Source organism: Cinclus cinclus, chromosome 1 (genome assembly GCF_963662255.1).
Source record: "Cinclus cinclus chromosome 1, bCinCin1.1, whole genome shotgun sequence".
Lineage (NCBI taxonomy): Eukaryota > Metazoa > Chordata > Aves > Passeriformes > Cinclidae > Cinclus > Cinclus cinclus.
In genome coordinates, this window is record NC_085046.1 from 102,015,244 (window position 1) to 102,037,346 (window position 22,103).

Here is a 22,103-nt window from a genome sequence, read left to right on the forward strand (position 1 = left end):
AGAAATCTAATTTTTTCTGGTAGTCTGCAAGGAACATCATGGACATTCTGTGGGAAAAATGTGCTTGGTGCTGATTAAAGCTCTAAATTTAAAATCTGCTTTGTGCTTTTTTTCCCCCCTGATTTATTTTGCAAGAAATCACCGACCAGCCACAGACAATTTTCTTTTTTCTTGGAATAAAGAGGTACGTGACAGAAAAAAATCCCATGAAAGCATTCTAAGTTAGACTGAAGATTAAGATAAAAAATATTTGTCTGTTGTAAATATTTTCTCCATTCCCTGAGGGCTTAGAAAATGCATCTCTGGAAATTTAAGGCTATCAGTGTGTGTTTATCAGTTGTTGGTATTTGCATCAGTCTCACAAAAGGTCTTCAGGTGGGGTTTGCTGCCTTTCCTTACTTTTTTTTTTCTTCTGTCCTGCAGACATTTCTTCCTGAACAAACCAAGGAACGATATGTTGCAAAAGTTTTGCAAGACCAGATTGGTTAGGTCAGCTTGCAGGAATTGTGATTTGTTAGTTGGTGTAAACCTTGGGAGCGCATCAGTCAAACTTTTTTTTTTTAAAATTATGCTTTTAGTTACTTAAGTGATATCTCAGAGGCTCTGTGCTGTGCTTCTGAGCTTGCAGATATGGGTGCAGCTCTCTGTCTTTGAGACTTGAGGCCAATGCTTCATTTGCTTGTGTGTCAGAGCAAAATGAAGGCTAGGTATATCTTTGTTTGTTCTTTCATAGTTACTTCTGCTATGTAAGGACTTCAATGATTTCTCAATTGTTCTGTGTTATTTTTTAGAGACTAGAAAAAAACCCCTGCTTTTCCCCTGAAAATAATTATTTTATACACATTTTTGAGTATTAAAGCCTATATACTTTAAAATTTTACAGGAAAACTGGAAGAATTTTTTTTGTAATTACAGTCGATATAAATAAGAGTCTGAAAATAGGAAAGCATGAAATTGTAAGACTATAAACTTAACTTTCAGTATTCTAATAGCAAATACTGTAGATACACATAATTTAAACTTCTCTTTCTGATGTGAAACAGCAATTGCAATTCCTGAGAAGAGCAAGGAAAAATGTAAGAATGCTTTGGTTTTACCTGAAAACTGGGTTTTTAAATATTTTTTTAAAGTATCTCTGGAAAATCTCAACTGTTCTCTGTGAGCTCAGAGAGCCATTGGAAGGGAGGTGGATTCATAGTAGGCGTTTTCACCCACTGCCCTTTCCTTGAGGAAAAGGCTTTGTAAAGCAGCAGTTAATGTGGGTCGTTGGGCTGACACGGCTGTTTTTTTCCTTGTTATTTTTGGGCTTTTCCTACAAGGCAAAGTCCGAGAAGATCCCAGTGCTGCTTTGTGTAGGCGGAGTTGATGTCAGCCTTCAGCAATAAATTCCTTCTGTTTTGTCGTATTTAACTTGTTAGCTTTTGCTTCTTTTTTTTTTTAAACTGTCATTCGATACAGTAACAGCTCTGTCAGAAATATTCCCCAACTAATTCTTTTAGATTAAAGATTCAGATTTGAAAGTTGTTTTGCTAGCATAATGTAATTCCTTTCTGTGAGTTCATTTATTGTGCTGTGGGACATCTGCCCCCATCTTGATTCCCGCATGAGAATAAAGCTTAAAAAGCTGTTTAAAAAATGGTCTTCCCAAGGTGGAAGGGTGTTTTTTTTCTTTTTGGCTCTGCCTGCATTTTTATTGCTGCTTGCTCAAAAAATTACCTTGATAATAGGCTGATGTACACTACCTTCTTAATTGTATTTCTGTAACTTCTATTTGCTGAGAGTCTGAGAGGACAGTGTAGAACCTGTACAGGTAATTCAAAACTACCTCTCGAGTCTTGATTTGATTATTGGATTGTTATTTTTTTTTGTTGTGAACCCAATGAAGCAAAAAGTTTTTAATACAAAATCCTTACTCTGTAAGTCAGTGAGGTTGGTGTTGCTGACTGTAAAAAAAAAAAAAAAAAAAAAAAGTTGGAATTCAGTCATTGAGCATGACAGTGAATTGGAGGTGTCATTGATGGTAACTTAGATTAGTATTGATTTTTTTTTTGTTAGGTTTTTTTTGAAAGCACGACTGGAATTTTGCCTTCTGTCACAAAACCCAAAGATGTGTGTCCAGAAATATTTGTGTGGGAAGGAGAGAAAAAAAGCCCAGTAGCAACTGAGATATTCAATGCAATTTGATTGTGGCTGGGTGCAACCTTGCCAGGGAGCACTGGAGAAGGGATCTATGTTATCCTTTTTTTTATTTTTTTTTTTAAATTTTTTTTTGGTGGACACCGGCAGAGTGAGCTTTGCAGCAAGCACACAAGGTGTTGGGCAGTCTGGGTGCCTGGGAGGATGACAGCCCGGGGAGCCTGACTGCACCTGTGATGCTCCATACCCAGGCAGAACTGCTGCCAGGCTGGATGGAACCCAGCCAGGCTCCACTGATTCCTCGGGAGACTCCGGTCCCATCTAGGGTATCTAGACAGTGAGTGAATCAGGGAGTCTAGCACCAGCAGTAGGCCTATACTTTAAAAACCAGTTACTCCTACCTTCCCTGTTTCTGGCTGTTTCTTTACAGAAGTGAGAAAAACAGCTCCTAGAAGGGCTTCACTATCGATAAAACTGTGGAAGAGAGTCCACTGGTTTTTCTTGTCTAGTTTTATTTCAAATGCATGAATAGCTGATCTGTGTTTTGTTACTCTGCTCGCCACATCATTCATAATTCATATATTTTGCTTTCCTTTGTTGTGCTGTCTTTTGTGCATATCTTGCACTGCTGTAGGAGGGGAGGGCAAAAAAGGCCTGTAACTGTGTGCCAATCCTCTGATGATTAGGTTGTTTCTACTTTATTGGCTGAGAAGGGCTAGATAGCAGAAGTTTAAACGTGAATGTTCTTTGAATTGTCAAGATCTGTGAAACCCTATGGTTTAAATTAGGGTTGTGAAATATATACTGCTGAAGTTTCTAGGATTCCTTTTATTTGCTTTAGCTTGTAGTTTCTGAAATGCGTGCTCAATGCCTTCTGCTAGAAAACACCCTTTAAAATATGCTGAAGAAATAATTTTGATGGCAAAATGAAAGATTAAATCTACATCACTGACTTGGGGAGAGTTGCTGTGGATTTACATTACATTTACTGACAGCTCTTCATTCCTTCAGTAGTTGTTAACTAATGCATTCATTTTGTGTGCCTCTTTTTGAATTGCCAGAGTAGTTCAATTCACTCTTACGTGACAATTTATCTCTTACAGCATAAAGAAAAGAGTTTGTATAGATAGAAAGCAAATCTGCTATGTGTCTCTTTTTTTTTTTTTTTTTTTTACTGTAACTAGGTTATTTAGATATTATCAATAAATCTCACTAAGACTTGATTAGAATTTTAGGAACTGCACATTTTTTTGGCTAATGAAAAATGTGAACTTGATACTGAAATTGTCTTTAGATGTAAACATGAATTTTAAACAAAGTTACAGGAATCAAGTCCTTTCCAGACCTATCCCAATTTATCTTCCTTGAAGTTGGTTTACAGCGCGTCTGCCAATGTTCTCCAGAGCAAGTTCATCAACGCTAAAGGCATGCAGCAAATGCAGAATACTCTTGGATGAGCACTCTTTACTTAGGAGTCGTCACACCACACCGGGGACAGCTTTGTTATATGCATGTTTCATAGTATTGTAATGGGGATATTTCTAACTGAGGAAATGATTCTGCAAAGAGCAGTGTAGGTTTTCTGTGATGTGGAGGAGGCAACCCTTGGCAGGCAATAAGAGATGTATGTGATGGGGTGGGGAACTTCCAGCTAAATGGAGTATCTTTCCACAGTGATGAGCAGTAGGATGTGATCTAAAGGCAGCGATGAAGCAATAGGTACACAATACAGCTGCTGGTGGACAGCTGTGTTCTGTGAGTGTCTTGGTGTGGGTCAGAGGTTGCCATGCTGATGTTTAGCTCCAGTGATATGTCAGGTTGCTCAAAAACTTCATTGTGGCTACTCGGTGGCAAGATCTGCTTGGGTCTGTGCTGCCATGGCTAATAGTGGTAATAGACAGATCCAAGTTTGGCTGTTCCCAGTAGGCTGAGAAACCTGCAGGAGTAATAGGGAAAGAGGGTCAGAAGGGGATTCTTGGTGGTGCAGTGGCAGGGAAGAGGTCAGGATGTTTGCCCTAAGGAGGAAAACACTTTTTGTATACCACAGAGTATCAACAGATGGTAAAATCTCTCTAAAATTTGAGAAACCCCCCTTATCTTTTCTGTTCTTAAGGACAATGGGAAATAAGATGCCCACTCTGCAGCTCTACCGATGTTGTTGCTGCATTTCCCACAGTCATCAGCAAAAAATGTTTGGGGTCTTTCAGGCAGGATCCAACTGTGCTCGCTATTATTTTAGCGTCACTGTAATATTGCTGAATTTTAAGTTAAACTACTTGAACTGTCAGTTAGAATTTTCCTTAAAAATTGTTCTTTGAACTGAAATGCATCATTCTTGTTTTCAGGCCAAAGGCAAAATACTTTCAGAACACTTGATTAAAATTCCATGTGACTGTCTGAGTTCTTGAGCATTAATGGCAGTACGGAAGAGAACTTCAAAAATATTGTTTTCTTTCCCCCCCTGTTTTTTTGGTACTTAAAATTACACTTTTCCAGGAATTTAACCTGTGTGATACAAATGCCTGTGAATTTCATGGAGGCATTAACTGTAAAGTAATGAAATAAGAATTTGCACATGGTGAGAGGTTGAAACATAAAAATATGCAACGATTGACTTGCTACTAATTTTCTAAAATAGTTGCAGTTTGTGTCCTGTACATTTATTAATATGTGTGTCCGGAGACCAACAGATGTAAGACCAAACAAAGCATAATGATTTGCAGTTTTACTTGGTTGTCTGGAGTAAAATGCCTAGGGAAAAAAAAAATATAGCAGGATATATTTTATTTTTTCCAAAGAACAGAAAGCCACGTCGGTATCATGTTGAACAGTTGGTTACTACTGGAAAAAAAGAAAAAAAAAAAAGGGCAAAAAACCCCCCACAGGTTTTACCCAATTAACCTTGAAAATAAGAGATTGCTAGATCTTGTCAGTAGAGATCAGGGAATGACCGAGTTTTGCATATCTTTGGGGTTACACAGTTGCAAATCCATTCAGGCCCATTCAAGCTGGGGGAAATGTGCTTCCTTCTACCCAGGAAGATCTGGCAGTGATACAAGGCTGTGAGTGCCCTGATAATGGCTTTTTTAGCCTGTTGGAATAAAAACATTTTTCTTTCCTGTCTGAAAACAGGGGAGCTGGTAGTTCTGGGATGCCAAGACCTCTTCAACTTGAAATAGCTTTTGTTAATAAATATAAAAAAAATCGACTTGATTTAAATAGAAATTTAGCTTATTCTGACGCAGCTGCAGTTTCTAATATTAAGGAAGTGACAAATCTTTTAAATTAAGAAAATTGAATAGATTTTGAGTTTATGTACAGCTAGTTAATAACAAGCTTTCACTAAGTGAAAAATGCATTTCAGAGTTCCTTTGTAGTGCACCTACTTCTTTTATGATCACAAAGTAATGCCAACTGACTCAGGGGCATTTCTAACTGTTTTAACCTTCTTAATGTTTACACAGGGCAAAAAGTAGTAACATTTTTTTGGTAGTGATACTGAGTCACAGTACTGAAATGAGTGGGACCTCTAAGTCTTTAAAATTCTTCTCAGGCTCAGGTCTCCCAGAATTTGCAAGTGATAAATGGAAATTCAGAAGAGGGCTAATAGATACCTGGGTCATAACTTCCTTTTTATTATAAAAAATGATTTGATGTGCAGCCTTAATCTGCATATTTATGCATGCAAATTTAATTAGGATTAAACCCAAGAGGATTTTAATTTATAAGACAGTTGCTTCAGGTTGAAAACCGATGATAGAAAAGAAGCTAAAGGGGAGATATTATTACTTAAGGAGTCATATTAAGTGGGAGTGGGGGAAATCTGCTTTGGCACCTACATCAGTAAGAACAAAAATCACATCGTAAATGACAGAGGTCCCTAGGCTTTGACATGCCAGTCACACTGCCAGTATTTCTGTTATGTTGCTCTAAGCTGATATTATGTCTTAGGCAGCATATAAGCAAAACTGACAAGACACTGAAGTCTTTAAAAGCTGTGGCTTGTATTTACTTCAGGTTTGAGCAAAGATTTTTCCCAACTGATGATTTCAGAAACAAAAGCTAGTGTAGTGGTAAAAGAAAGAACAACCCCGAAACCAACAAGGACAATGATGGAGACTCCTCAGCATGTGGAAAAAACTTTGGGTGAACAAGAAAGAACTAATTTCATGGTCTGGCAGGTTTGTTGTTCATTGGCAGCCTGCCCATCTGTCAACTTTTGGCTCTTTTGCTTTGGTGTAAATGCTGTGACAATTTCTAGGCAGATTCTTGTACTGGCCAACAGCATACAAAAAAAATCATTACTTGTAAGAGATGACTTGACAGAAGAAATATTATTTATACTTTGGAAATGCATGATAGAATACTCACAAATTACTTACTTTTTATATCAAGTTATACTGTCTGATGCTGAAAACTGGCATGAAATCTAGTTTTCTTTTGTTCTACTCTCCCTTAGTTTGTTCTGATGGAAATAAGCAGTAAGTTACTGTCAATATTGAAGGTATTAGAAATACCTGTGCTAGAGTTTATTTATCCCCAGGAATTGAAATTTTTTCCCCCTCAAATCCCTGAAATCTGTTAAAGGACCAAACCATAGTACTAGAAACCACACTCAGGGCTGGGATGTAAGCTATGAAACCTATTGTCAAAGATGATGTGCACTCCTTTGGGAAACAAGGTAGCGCATTTGTAGGAATGTCTGGTTGGGGCTGAAAAACTTGAACTTCTTCAGATTTAAGCATCTGCACCCTGACCATGTCTTTGCAGCCTTATCCTCTCTACTTCCAATTTAAATATGTGTGTTGACAGTCTCTGTGATCTAGATCTGTGTTTGTAAGCTGAACTTTAAACAGACTAAAAGGTGGGACATGATGAGGTTTGTACCAGCTAACTTGTTAACACATTGCTTTCTAATCGAACTGGTAATACTAGTTTAGACTGAGTACTAACAAAAAATTTCTAACCCATCTGTGGTATTAAAAATGTAATACTTTGTGTAAGAAAGCACTAGTTACTATGTAACTGAGGACAAGCTTCAGTTTCTTCTGCAGATGATGTATTAGTAATTACTTGGCTTTACATTTTCTAAACATTTAATCTGAAATCCGGGACTTCTGTTGTGGACACTTTTTTATGAGTTTGATAATTCCCTAATTTCATTTCCTTTCTTTACCTTAGTTTTCCAATGCATTTTATATCCAACATGCTTCATACACTTTGAAATTTAAAATTTTTTTAGAGCTGAGGTTTTCTGCCCACCTTTGGAAAAGGCAAAGCACTTTTACCTTGTTCAAATTGTGCTACAGTCCATCAACCTGGCTATATTGAGGAAAGTAATTGTGGGAGAAGAGTGCAGCTGGTGTTCATTCTTGAATGAGCAAACTCTTGCTTACTTTGTTTGCAGTCTGAGTTTGACGGAATTTTATTTATTTGTAGTGTTATAACTTTATTAATTTGTAGCGTTGTAATTATTTTTAATACATTTCTGAGCAGTGAATGTGGTTAACATATCTAGCCTAAGGGAGACCACAGTAGGTAAAATGCTTTTGCTGTAGTACCCTGTGTGCATTATGGCCCTCATTAATAATGCTTAGTGCACATAAGCAACTGCAGAAAAGAGTATTTGGCAGAGAAGACTTTGCCATTTAGAAGAAGGGGCAAGGTTTCATCCTCTGTAGCTTGTTTGTGCTCTAACAGCTTGCATAGTTCAAACAGAATGTTTTTTGTTACATTAACTGGTGTAATGAATTTGTTTTGTTGTCCTTTTTTTTTTCCTGGTGCTCCAGTTAGATTGCTTAAGCATGATTTGCAAAAGCTTGACTGGATCAGAGCTGTAAAATAATCAGCAGACTGTTCTGAAAGCAAGTGGTTGAGTGCTCAGCAAATGGCTGCAAAGTAATTTGTTTTACAGATAACCTGAGTTCATCTCAGGGTTTGATGCAGAGCATGCTTCTTTATCCATAAGTGACCAGTCTCTGCAGTACAACAGAGCAGGATCTTTAACTTACCTTGGTGTGCAGTGCAAACAGAACGGCAGTATCTGGAAAGAAATATGAAACATATTCTCATATGTGTTAACAAAACTCTCTAGAATTTAAGAAGTTATTTTATTCCAGTTGGTGATGATGAGGTCTGAAGATCTGCACTGTAGGAAAAATGCAAACTGCCAAGAACTCAGAAGGATAAGAAGTTTAGAAAACAGACTAGAAAGATTGAGAAGATTGTTTACATAGCCTGGAAAAGGGTGTGTGATAACAGCTCAGGTAAACAGAAGTTGTAATCAAGATCACGACTGATCATGAATGCAGGAAAGAGGTCTGAAATTTTGTAACTTTTAAAGTGATAAAGTGCCAGACTAGACTCGTCTAGGATGTTGAGGAATATGTCTCATTGGAAGCTCTTGAGAACTGACAAGCTTAGTATGTCCTTACATCAAAAGCTGATTAAATTAAATAAGTGTTATGTTCACTAGCTAGTATTTCTGTGATTGACACATTAGTCAGCTTTGCTCTACAGTATGAGAAGAAATAGAGAATGGGTTTTAAGAAAAGATAATGTTCTGTCATGGCAGAGATTTCTTTTTAAATCTCAGGTAGTTTTGCCTAAATATTGGAAGTTAAAGTTTGCAGATGTTCTGGTAAAAAACCCGAATATACTCTGTAGTTAAATCCAGTAAATTTGATGTTTTGCTAGCAGAAATTCTCTCTGTAGAGCTACAGAAAAAGGGGTGATCAATTTTCAAAATTTAACTAGTGGCTTGCTACCTAAGCTTATTGTGTAAGTTGTGGTGAAGCTTTCAGCTTTTCAAGTGGGTTAATGCTGCAGCTAACACATTTTAGGCAACGTCTCCACAAAGTGGATTATAAAGCAGGTTGTTATACCCCACATTTCTTGCTGACTCTAAGAACAGAGAATTAGTATCTTAATTCCCATAGTTAGAAGTTCACAATTTCAGTCCATTTATTTTAGGGAAAAGCAGCCTAAGTATTTGATGTGATTATGGGGTAGGATTCTCATGAAATTATATAGAGAAGGTTGAACTAGGGATGCTTGTTGGTAAAATATAATGAGGGTAAATCTATTGAACAGCTATGAATTTGAACCCAAGCCTGATGGTTCCAGGGCTTTTATTTAATAAACTTATTTGATCCAAATCTTGAATGAGACAGAACAACTAAATCAAATCTTTGCTACTGAAAACTGTCTGAGAATGCTATAAAGAACATGACCTCAACTTGTGTGTAATGCTATTGCATGTTTTATACATTCTAATACTGTGACACTTTATTACATTTTGTCCTTAGTCTATTCTGTTCTCTTGAAGTGCATCAAACTATTCTGAACAACTGCCACTGTGCACTCTGTAGATGCTTTCAGTAAAGGGAGAATCCATTGTTTGTGAGCAAACTTCAGCGTTGCCGGCCTGTTATGGGCTGCTGAAAAACGCTAACTTGAAAATGAGATTAGACCCCCTCAAGTATTTCTGTGTTCTGAGAAATGACACAATAAGAGCTCGTTGTTGCTGAACACATCAGCTCTTTATGGCTTTTAAGTCAGATCTACTTTGTTCACTTGAAAATTACTGCTTTATTACAGTCAGCACAAAAAAAGGCCAAAATACTTAGAAATCAGGCTGTTGGCATCACTGAATGCCTCAATGTTGCTCACTGAAGTCTGGTTTAGAGTCTTCATTGTATACACTAATGAACAATCCAGAAGACTGTCTGGACTCAGTTCTTGGCTTGCTTCATATAATCTTTTGTGTTTGCTTCCCATCAGTTTGTCTTCTTTCCAAAAAAAGAAAAACCCAACAAGCAGCTCCCTAATTTAGATAGCTTTCTAGAAATATCAGACAGATCAGTGAATCTGGATTAAGAAAGAAACTGTCTTAAATGTGACATTTCTGTAAGAGTTTTGCTGTCCTTACTGTGTTGCTCTGGATACTAAAATGTATTCTCTTTATTGTGTTTGAATATACTTGGTGGTGTAGTAAAGCCCATGTAAAGTAGAATTCTCATGTGCATCCTTCTGTTTGTACAACTGTTTTTAAAAGATATTATTTTAATCAGCTATACATCTGCAAGGAAAATTGTTTTTCTGGGAACTGTGTCCCTTCACCTATCATCTATAAAAAGTAGTTTTAACTGTCTGTCATACTGTTAAATATAGTCAAAAATATAGATCATGCATGCACTTTTCCAAAATGCACAAATCCACTTATCTTCTACCCAAAACAGAACAGTGATTAAATACTAGTAATTTTCTGATTGAAAGAATCATTAATCACAAAATGAAATAGGGGTTTCATTCAGATCTATCTGTGCAAAATGCAGCCAAGTGTCCTACACTGAGAACTTAAATAGTAGGAAGGGAAAAAAGTATGTCTAAAAAAGCCTTTCGTATATGGCACAAAAAAGCATATGATTTCCATATTTGCATTTAGTGATGGATATGTGCTGTGGGCTGAGCATGGAGAGTAAGCTAATGTTGGACTGCACTGATGCTGCTCTACATGGACAGGATACCTGAGCTAGACAAAGTGCTCAGTAAGTCCAGATGTATCAGACTCATTGCATAATACTATGGAATGTTTATAATTGCCAGGGTCTGCATGTGTACAGTAAATCAGGTGTATCCAGAATGAAGTAACAGATATGCATTGACTACAGTTGGAGTTACCACAATCCTGGAAATGTCCAAAATCCTTGAAATGCTTCTTGGTGAGAACTTCAGGGTGTTCGGTAGTCTATATATGTAACAAAGTTAAAGCTTACAAACCCACAAAGAATTAACTTGAGCTTCCAGGAAAGATGACTATATTTACATCATCAACAAGGAGCTTGTGAGGACTTCTGTGTAACCTGGTTTAAAGTAGAATAATTCCCAAAGAAATATAGGCTGTATGCTCGGCCATGAAATAGAGGGATAGCTGTTCTGGCTAGAGATGTCTTTTATTTAGGTGAACCGTTATGACCTTCATGAATTATCAGTACTTTGAATCTGCTCCTGTAAGTTGCATGCTCCACCTGTCCCTGTTAATTTGAAGAATCAGAGTTAATAGGCATGTTGAAGCGCATAAAATAGAAATTGCCATGTCTGCGTTAAAGCTCTTTACTTGTCTTCTTCTTCCCTGGCATACTGCATGCTGACCAACTGTTCATAATTTGAAAATGTTACAACTGGCTTCATTATGCACAAGTCTTTTTTTCTGAGTTTTGCTGAAACAGTAATACTGTGTCCTTCCCATAAGGTCTGACTACTGAGCTGTACATACAGCAAATCCATCTAACCCCCTAAATCACTTCTTGTCATTTCCTGAAGGATTAAACAGTGTCTAGTGTGGATGTGACAAATTCTGCCCTGTCCACATTGCAGGTCACCTTACTAGGGATGTAATTCCCTCCACTTCCTCTGAGTTTGGGGTGTTTTGTCTCTCTAGGAAAGCTCTGAATGACATAATTCTGACAGTACCCACTCAGATTTTCAGTTCTCCCTTTCTGGGTTTTAGTCATGCATCTGGCTAAAACCAAGTCTTTACAAATGAGAGCAACTTGCCTGAACATCTAATGAAAACACTGTGCTTAGCTTTTGTGCTGAGCTGTAGTGAACCAATTGTTATTTTTTCTCAGGATCAAATTAAGATCTATACACTTCATTTTTTGGCATTAGGGTGTGTGTGACTCTGGTTTGAGGCAAATGAGCATCTGAGTAGCTGGAAAATAATGAGAGTTCACCTTACCATGAAAAGAACAGGCCAGCAGTTAGAAGTAAATGAGCTTAGTTTAAAAATTCTTACAGATTTTCTCAGGACCACCCTAGTCTCTTACAAAATGGTGAGCAGTAATTCCCATGGTTTTTCATGGAGCACTGGCCTTCCTTTCTAGTGGGAATAATATAACAAATCCAATTCAATCTATCATTTGTCCTCTGCTTTGGATAGAAAACTTTGAAAGTTAAATGGATGAAGGATCTAGAGGGCAAGTCCTGTGAGAAGCAACTGAGAGGGCTGGGGTTGTTTAGCCTGGAGGAAAGAAGGCTCAGGAGAGGCTTTATCAATCTCTGTAACTTCCTGAAAAGGAGGGTGGTGGTCATCCAATTTTATCAGGCAACAAATGATAGGATGAAAGGACATAGCCTTAAGATGTGGCTGGGGAGATTCATATTGGACCTCAGGAGGAATTTCTTCATGGGAGTAGTTGTTAAAGATTGGAAATGAACTGCCCAGGGAAGTGGTAGAGTCACCGTCCCTGGAGGTAATCAAGAAATGACTGTATGTGGCACTTAGTGCCATGGTCTAGTTGACAATGTGGTAATCAGTTAGAGGTTGGGCTTGGTGATTCCAGAGGTCCTTTCCTAGGCACTAAATGATGCTGTGATGTCCTTAGCAAATTATATGTCCATTTTTAAAGTTTATGTATAATGAAGTATGGTATCTTCTGATGGAGTTTCATGTCAGTTATGGCCACTTGCATCTAACACCAGGATATAACGACAGTCCCCTGTTTTTCTGTAAATGGCTCATTTAAGTGACTGGTTCTTGGTTGCTCATCTTTATCATACCTACTGTTTCCTACAAGGCATAAAAATATCTTACTAGATGTTTAGTTTTATTTTTGATTTTTTTTGGGGGGTGGGGGGTTTGAGGGGATGGAGAAGTGAGGGAGAAGGGAGATTGGCAGAGCAGCATCTAAGAAGTTTTGAACTCATAACTCTGAGTACCTGGCTCTCCTTAGTAAAAGAATAAAGAGGAGCAATGTTCCTTGAAGATGCAGCTGATTTATTTGCAATTTGCCTTTTTTCAATTTCATTTGTTGCAGATGCTTATTTTTTCCTAATAAATAATCTCCTACCCTATTCTTGATCTTCCCTGAAATCAATGGCTGCACCTTTGCAGTTTGCCTTAAAATTTAATTGTGGTAAAGAGATTCAGCAGTAAACACAGTCAGCTAGGATTCAAAGAGATTCAATACCTTGCAGGATGTAGCTAGTAACCTCTTCTTTTTATTTGGATCATGGGGCAAAACTCCAGTGCAATTCACTTGGATAGCAGTGCTCTTTATCTCTGTGGGACCCAGAAAACTCATGATGAGGTAGTGTTGCTACTCCTTTGGCACAAGTCTGTTTACTGAAGGCTGTTGGAGGCAAATTATTTCACTGTGGCAAATGGAAAGAAATGGCAGGGCTGTTGTGTAATGTGTGTGAAGGTAATGGGTGACCCAGGGGAGTAAGGGATAGCTCTTGAAGACAGGCTGATAGACCCCTGCATGAACAGTAATTAATACTGAATAACAAAGATCTTAGATCACTGGAGAGCAGTGTTAAAAAAGATACCCTCTTCCTCCACTGAGCTTTCCTGAGGGCAGCCCTTCTTTGGCTCCAGCTTTACGTCTGGAGATGCACTGCACACATAGTGCAGAAGGTAAGAGAAGCCTGTGCAGAAAATATCTTACTGGCAAAAGAACCTCACTAGAGTAGTCATTAGGATGTCTTCAGCATCCTCATCCGCATCAGATTTAGGTGTAATTAAGACAAGGCACCTGACCTAGTCTGGATTTAACTTAAATGAATTCAAGATTCAAAAAAATAAAAAGCTCCATCTCCCTGCTATTAAATTTCAAGTATAGGACATTTGAAAACACATTGTTTGTTATTCATATGGTGGTGCAGAGGGTTAGGATTTAGCCAAATTTTCAGTAGCTGGAGGCAAGTCTTAAATAACACTTACTTTCCTCCAGACTTTCTAGGGTAATACAATTACTGGGCAAAGACACTTTAAAGGAATATTGAATGTAGCCTTGTTAAATTACAATTGTTAGGGTTGGAAAGGATTTCTGGAGAACATTTGGTCCAATGACACTACCAAGGCAGGATCACCCTGAGCAGGTTACACAGGAACTTGTTCAGATGGATTTGAATGTCTCCAGAGGGAACTCCATAACCCCTGTGGGCAGCCCATTCCAGCCCTCTGCTACCCTCTGTGTAGGGTGGAACTTCTGTTTTTCTTTATGGCCACTGCTCCTTGTCCCGTTGCTGAAGAGAGCTGAAAGGAGCCTGGAACAATACTCTTGGCACCCACCTTTGAGATATTTACATGCATTAACAACTAAGGAATATAAAACTTCAATATTGCAGTCTCTTTTGATGTATATTGTGGATAATGAAGTAAAAGAATTCATACAGTTTTACTAGTGGAATTGGCATATATTTTCACAAATATGTCTTGATTTTTATTTTTTTCAGATTTCCTTTTAACAGAAGAAACATGTGATTTTAATGCCTTATTATTGCAACACTAGCAGCTCTTGTGGAATTCCAAGAATTGCCATATCAAGGCTCTAGCTTTGATTCTAGCCCATTGGGTTTAATCTGTAAAGACAGGACTCTTCGTTCCAAAATTGCTTGTTTTTCAGAGTTACTTCTGAGTGGAAATGGAATATCTCTACTACATCATAACCATGCAAGAAATAAAAGCTTTTTAGCTTGTGACAGAGAGCTGGAAGCTGATTGAGAAACTGTGCTTAATTTCTGTCACATACAGTGTTCTAGAAATTTTATCCGTAGCCTTCAAACCAAAGTAAAACTTTACTCCTTTTAGAAAAAGCAAAGGATTCCTGGTGGTAGCTGTAATCTTGAAACTTAGTCTGTTGTTACATTATTCCAGTGCGCAAGAACAAAACTATTTGAAAGTACAGTGAAGTGTTTGTGTAAAGATTAATAAGTGGCAAGCAAAATATCCCTTAGACTTTACAGTGACTGTGGAAGAAGCCTGTAGCAAAGGTCTAAAGTTCAGTCCTTAAATCTTTGAAGTCTAGAGTGTCCTGTTCAGGCCAGTGGTGTTGCTGCTGCAAAGAGCTTGTTTTAAACACCATTTTCTGCACCAGCTGAGTGTGTGCTCTCCCTCTTTGATTCTGGCAGTGGGCCAGCTGTCCCCCAGGGTTTGATCAATTCACTATGCAAGGGAAGGTTTAGTAATGGGGAGAATTGGCTTGCAAACTGGGGAGAATTGGCTTGCAAACTCTCGTGTTCCTCAGCATAAAGCATCCAAATGTGGAGTGAATTAACAGGGATACTGCTGTCAGGGTGCATGCCTTACTTACCATGTGGCTGATAAACATAATTTCTTTCGAGGCTTGTTTCCTGCCATTTTGAACCTGGCCAGCAATGCTCACATCTCCACCAATGCCACGTGTGGGGAGAAGGGACCGGAGATGTTCTGCAAACTGGTGGAGCACGTCCCTGGACGGCCCCTGCGCAATGCCCAGTGCCGCGTCTGTGATCGTCACAGTGCCAATCCCAAAGGCAAGCTTCACATGTTTTGGATTTTGTTCGTTTCATGAGTTCGTGTCCTTTTTTTTTAACCTTTCCCCTTGAATACAGAGTGTATTGGAGTAAAACATGTTTTAGTCTCTCTACTATGTGAGTGCAATTACCTTGGAGTAAAGGGCTGACAAAGTGTAAGCACCCTGTATCACCACTGAGCACTGCAAGAGCCAGTGACAACCTTTTTGAGGGCAGATTTCAGCTTTTAATTCTTTATGACAGGAAGAGATTGTGCTTTGTGTGAAACAAATGTGCTGGGTCAGAAAAATGAAGTGAGATTTATTTTCAAGAGATGTTCAATTATTTTGCTTTGAAACAGAGCAGCACCCAATTTCCAGTGCGATCGATGGTACCAATAACTGGTGGCAGAGTCCCAGCATTCAGAATGGAAGGCAATACCACTGGGTCACCATCACCTTGGATTTAAGGCAGGTGAGTAACATTTTTGTGAATATCATTAAATGGATGTAGGATACAAGACAGTACAAATTGATTACAGCTCTTCTGTGTTTAGATAAAACAAAAAAAGTTTTTAGTAAAAACTCTCATCCATGCTCTTTCTGTCTTGGTGACCAATTCCATCTGTACCAACTTCTTTGTCTTGGTAACTTTCCTCTGCCTCACACTTCTGTCTTTTCCCCAGCAGTCCTATGGTACTGTTTTTCTCCACCTTTTATTTCTTGAAAGTTACTTGAAATCTGTGTTTTCAAGGACTTACTTTTAGACAGAAGTGTTTTCAGGGTATTGGCCAAAGCACACATTTTATATGTGAGGATGTATCTGACTGATTCTGATCATCACCTTGTTGGAAGGAGCACTGGCAAAAAATGCTCTAACCCATATCTTCTAGGAAATTTTGCTATCTGGTGTTCTGCAGAGTTAGGGTTTAAAATCTGAAACAGTGGATTGTGACCCTGAGGACTCTTGAACTGTCTGGGCAGAAGTTGTTTCCTCTGTTTTGGCTACTCTGTATGGCCAAACATGGAGGGATTTATCATTCTTAGACAGGAGCATTCTAAACTGTACATGGCTTTTGCTAATTTATACGTTTGTCTGTTAGACATACAAGAATCAGAAGTCTCCTACCCTGCTCCAAGAAAAGACAAAATAATTAGTGAAGAAATGTGTTTTTCTTGGTGGCTTCTTGTTGTTTTGCTTTGAACAGATCTATGTGCTGGCCTACCTAAGTTGTTTTAAAATTATAGCTCAAAAATTCCTTATTAATATGGAGATGGCTCCAAACTCTGGAGGAAGCAGCTTTATTGCTCACTAACAAATGCATATTTGAGGTGGAGAATTGATAACAAATTTTTGCAGGATCTCTAGACCCTGCTTAAAAGTTATTTTAATCTTTAAAACAGAAGGTTTTAACTTTGATGTTTTCAAATAAAACATGGGTTAAGCAAGTGCCTGGTTTGCTCTTTAATTAGAAAGTGGAACTGTTGGGAAAATAATCACAGGGTGTCTTTTGCCAGTGACAGAAGGTTTGGATAGGATTTTTGTGTTGTTTAAAGAGTTAGATTTTTGTTTGGTTTGTAAATGGACAAACAGGAAGGAAAAATTAAGGAGGGGATGCCTTTATTTTTATCCCCCTAGAACAATTTCACTTTGGAAATAGACCAGCTGAGCTGCCCTCTGAATCATTTATTCATCAGTCTTAGTGCTGTTGATGCTTTAACATATACATATCTTTCCTCTCCTGACCCATGCTCAGTTTCACTAATTTGATTTGAAAAGTTTCCCCTAAGGGGCTTTTCTTCTCTGTTTTCCCTTGAGAGTTTGAGAGAGAGAAGGCATCTAGGGCTATGCAAACTGAATGTAAATTACTGCTCTGTGAGAAAGGATTTGGTTAATAGAGATTGCTTGAAGTCAGTGAGTTATTAGAGCTGACTTGGTGTGCTTACTTTAAACGAGTCAGCACAAGTGAAGAAAACACAAAAGAAAAGCATATGAAGGACCTTAGTGATTTTAGTAATTGTTTACTTCATACATTTGTTTCAGAATTACTTAAAACGGGACCTGTGAAAATAATCCTGAAAGTCAGTACTTGTGTTCAGTATAACTTCATCATTGGTACTTTATTTTTTTACATTTTAAGCTTTGTGCATTAAATCTGTCAAGTACCTTATTAAAGTAAACAAGTCCTTTACCTTTCCTTGCCAGAGTATATGTTCACACCTTTTTGTGATGTTAAAAATGACCCTGTGGTCATTATTTATGGGTTTTTTTGTGTCATTATCAGAAGCTCTAGGACTAAGAGGAATTGACTGTTTCTTTGCATTATTACCAATATACAGTTTAGAGATATAATCCAAGCAGTTGGGTTGGTAAGTGCTGAAGTAAATCCTTGGCTGGCAGATATGGGGAATATTCCAATAAGTTGAAGGGAATAGAGATTATTCGTTTAGCTAATGTTCTTCCTTGTTCTTAGTCTATTTAGTCTAAAACCAGCTGTGCTGCAGAGTAGTTTGATGGGATAAATTAAATCAGCATTGAAATTGCTGTTTTCATATTTCTTCTTTGGAAAATCTGTGCTATTTATAGCTAATATAGCATTTTATAAGGATAGTGAGTACTTATGTGATGATTTTCTAGCTCATATGCATCATGGCAACTAGGTAAATTTACTCTAGTGTGCCTTTCAGTCTTTCCAGGATCCACATGTATGCTAGTCTTTCCTTCCCACACCCTGTACTTCTCCTCGTCCTCCCCCTTTCCATTAAATGTATGGCAATGATCCAAAACTGGGGAGAGTAGTGTAGCAATGAGGTGTAGGTTTGATGTACAAGACACTAAGAATTGATTTATGACCTTGTGCTTCCTACACTGCTAGTTCTACAGAAACAAAATACACAGCAGTGGTTTTCTAGAAAAACAGAAATTCATTTTAGTGGTGTGATTGAGCCAGATGTAAAATATTACTCTGTGACAAAATTAAACAAAGACCATTTACCTCAGTTTTGTTACCAGGCTTCAGACTTCTGAAGGTATTTAAATGTACTCTGTATCCTTGGTGTAGCAGGAAGGCAGATGTTTGCATATCAAAAAGTTCTTGAATTGCAAAGCAAGACTAGGTCTTCTTAGAAGGCCTATAACAGTAAGTTTAGTTGAGAAAACAGCTCCACTTCAGATTAAGTCATAGCTCATGAATATTCTGTGAGTACTGGATTACCACTCAGAGGCTAATAAGAGCAATTTGTAGTTTCTGCTATTATAAAGTAAAACAATAATGTAAATATTATAGTATGATTTTTTTTTCCAGAGCTTGCATCTTGAAATCAATTGGCAAGACCAGGTTTCTGTAAAGATACATGGTTTGCTGATGTCAAAAAATGCTATTCTGTTGACTTTACAGGACTAATGCTAATTTGTTTTATGTGGCAAGCTTCCTTAAAAACCTTCTGTGGCTTTGTAAAACTGATGATGTAAGATTCAGGGTGTTAATTTGTACATACTTACAATAAAATTCTAAAGTAAAATGAATTTTTCCTTCTATTCCCAATTAATGTTTGTACATAATGAATCAAAGCCTTAAAGAAAAGAAATTAATGAGACTAGAAATTCTACTGGATTTAGTGTATTTTGCACTCTTAACATCACAATCATCAGAACAAAATGTTGCAAGCAATTGCTAGGCTTCACAGTGTCTGAGAGCATGACGCTGTCATTATCTCTTAAAATTTCTGTAAACAATATAAACTGATACACATCCCTTCATGTAATCTTCTACTCTTTGAGAATATTCAAGAATGATGCACTTGGTGTTGCTGGATGTGCGTTCAGGGGAACAAAGTTTTTAGAAAGTCTAATTAAACCAGAAATTTGTTTTTTTTGGCACTGCAGCTGTGAAAAAGGTTTTTTAGTGCAAGTTGATTTGGCTGATCTTAACAATAAGGGTTGAAATGACACTTTCAATCTATGGCTTGGGAGTTGCTAACTTGCTTTCACTTGCCCTTTTTACCCTTGTAGTTCAATAAGGAAATTAGTTCTGAGAAAGTTATGCAGTTGAATTGAAATACACAAATCATTAGCTCTTGCTCAGGTTTATCATTTGGCTGGTTGGTGGGCACTGAATGAATGTGGAAAGTGATAAGAAATTGCCTTTGGTGATGTTAAAACTTGTTGAACTTATAAAAGTCAAATTCTGTGAAAAAGTGCTCAAAGGAAAATCAGTTTGCATTACATAGACTTCTTGACCTATTATGGGTTGCAGAGGCTGTGGGACAGGAGGTCTGCAAAACCCCTACCTACAGGCATTCCTTAAAACATCTTCATCTGGGAACACTGTGGTCACGTTGGTCCCTTCCTCCAGCTTCATTCTCTCACTTGGAAACATAATCCCTGAGAATAAAGCTCTTCCTGGTAGGTTGTCTTGTGACTTCTCGAGTCTGAGAATGTTTTACAAAATCCTATATTTATTTATTTGACATGTACTCTTTCTGGGGCTGACAAATTTTCCTGAAGTTGTTGATATTCATTATCCTTTGAAGTTACCTGTGAAGTAAAAAAGCATACCTGTGAGCTATGTGTGTAAATGGAAGAGTTGAGAGGAGATTTAATTTATTGAATCGTGCATTGAATTTGTGCACAGTTGCTGTGAAAATGTTAATATTTAACAGGCTTTTCACTCCACTCCCCCTCACTAAGGAACCTGATATTTAAAATAAGTTTAACTTGCATGCTCTTGTGAATGCCTTTTAGTGCAGCAGTTAGTTTGTGATGAAGGATAGCTCATTGTTACTGGTTGGAACTGGATTTAAAACTAGCCACATCAGCTGCAGACTATAATGGGTCTTGAAAAATCTCAAAGTAATCAAAAGTAGATCATTTGTTGTTCATCCAACTGTGTAATAAGTAGGAACGCAGTATAGTTGATGACAGCAAGCAGAGAGAAAAAAAATAAATAAAGGACATATGAAAGTTTTTGAAGGAGATTTTTTTACCAGGGTATTTGAAAAAGATTTGGGTTTCAGTCTTGCATCTTTTATGCATTTGAGAAAGATTACTGACTTCAAAGGAACATGGAAGTGCATAGCTGTTTCTAAGCCCAGTCAATGAAACTTCTCTAGTTTTAGTAGTTTTGTGAAGTTCTCATCTGTGATGGAGAAAATACCCATACAAGCAACTCCTGTCACATACAAGTACCTTCAGGTTTTGGGTACTGAAATGATGAAACACCAGATTCTGCTTGGCCATAACTGAGTGCAAAACTCAATACCACTAACTGAATTAATGAAATCCAGGTTGTGTGTAGGGAATATAGTTGTTTGGCTTGAAATCTGCCCAAATGATGTACTTTGTTCCTTTAAAATCACATATTTTGGCTTTTATTTTTCAGTTGGAGATTGTTGGCATGATGTAGGTTTTATTTAGAAGGTGCTCTTTTCTTCATGGAATACGGATCATAATTCTTGATATTCATTTAACTTGGATCAAATTTTAAGATTATGCAAACAACAGAGGATTCACAGACCCTAGAGAAATTTTATTTCTAAGGCTGACTAAAGAGTGAGCTGGCTTCTCCTTTTGCCTGCATCTGTTTGCATTGCTGAAAGCTCACAGTAAAATCCTCATTTTCTGTAAATTTTCATTTTTATTGGAACAACTGGGAATGTTCTGTTTGTATCTGACTGATGTTTAACAGGATAAAACTGGCATGCCTGTAAAGAAAGTCAAACCTCGTGAATATTGCAGTTTGTTATGACTGATGCTAATTAAAAAAAAATAAGATTGTCTTAATTTTTAAAAGATAAATGTAGTAAATCATTTGAAGATAAGTATCACAATTTTTTTTCCTTCTCATGTGTGGAAGGTCTCCTAATCAAAGCTTTGTTCACTTAAATAATATTTTGCTTCAAAAGTAGTTTCCTGAGTTGCATACACAATGCAGTTAGTATTTACTTTTGTGAGTTTATTTCCCCATTTGGCAAAATCAAAACCTGCTTTCATGTGGCAAGTATTGTTCTTGCTCTGGCTTTAATCTGTATTGCAAAAAAAAAAAAAACAAAACAAAGTCCTAAAAATTTAAATTGATAGTGTATGAAAGAACTGATTGCAGCCAGATTGGAGCTCAACACAGTATTAATACTGCACATGCAGACAGGAATTATGATGATAATAGCAGCAGACCAGGTAGTATGCTCAAGTGGAAATACATTTCTCTGAGATGGGTGAAAAATACAGAGCTTTTCTTTCATCTAAATGTGGCTTGCTACTCCAGTGAATATGAAACGCTAAACTCCTATACAGAAGTCTTATGAATTTGCAAATGCAGCCCTTTTGAGTGAGTGAGATGATGTAGCAGGTACTGAGTAAGGAAGAACATGGTGACTTTGCAGTAAATGCACTTCAGTGTTCATGTCTGCTGCTGCAGAGAGTTGGGCTGGCACAGGTTATCTGGCTGCCATGACAAGGTGATTTAAAAGGTGATATGAACTTAATTACTGCCCTGCCTACATATAGAAGTGCTGAACAGTCCTGTTGTGCACATGGGGGATTTCACTTTGTGTTGTCAGAAAAATAGTCAAGATAGCTGCATGACTCATATACATCTTAATGTTACTTAAGAGCATTAGCTATTTTAACATGCTTATTTTTGTCACATTCAGCTTATTTGTCTGTGTATTTTTAGCAGTGTCTGTAAG

At 37.5% G+C, this 22,103-nt stretch overlaps 1 protein-coding gene across 1 annotated transcript in view; it reads left to right on the plus strand.

Moving 5' to 3' along the window:
* LAMA1 (laminin subunit alpha 1) overlaps positions 1-22,103 on the plus strand; it is a 94,972-nt gene that overhangs the window by 4,830 nt on the left and 68,039 nt on the right. The window contains exons 3-4 of the mRNA XM_062512204.1: positions 15,268-15,438; positions 15,779-15,891. Of these exons, the coding sequence (XP_062368188.1) occupies positions 15,268-15,438; positions 15,779-15,891 (284 nt within the window). The remainder of the gene's footprint in view (positions 1-15,267; positions 15,439-15,778; positions 15,892-22,103) is intronic.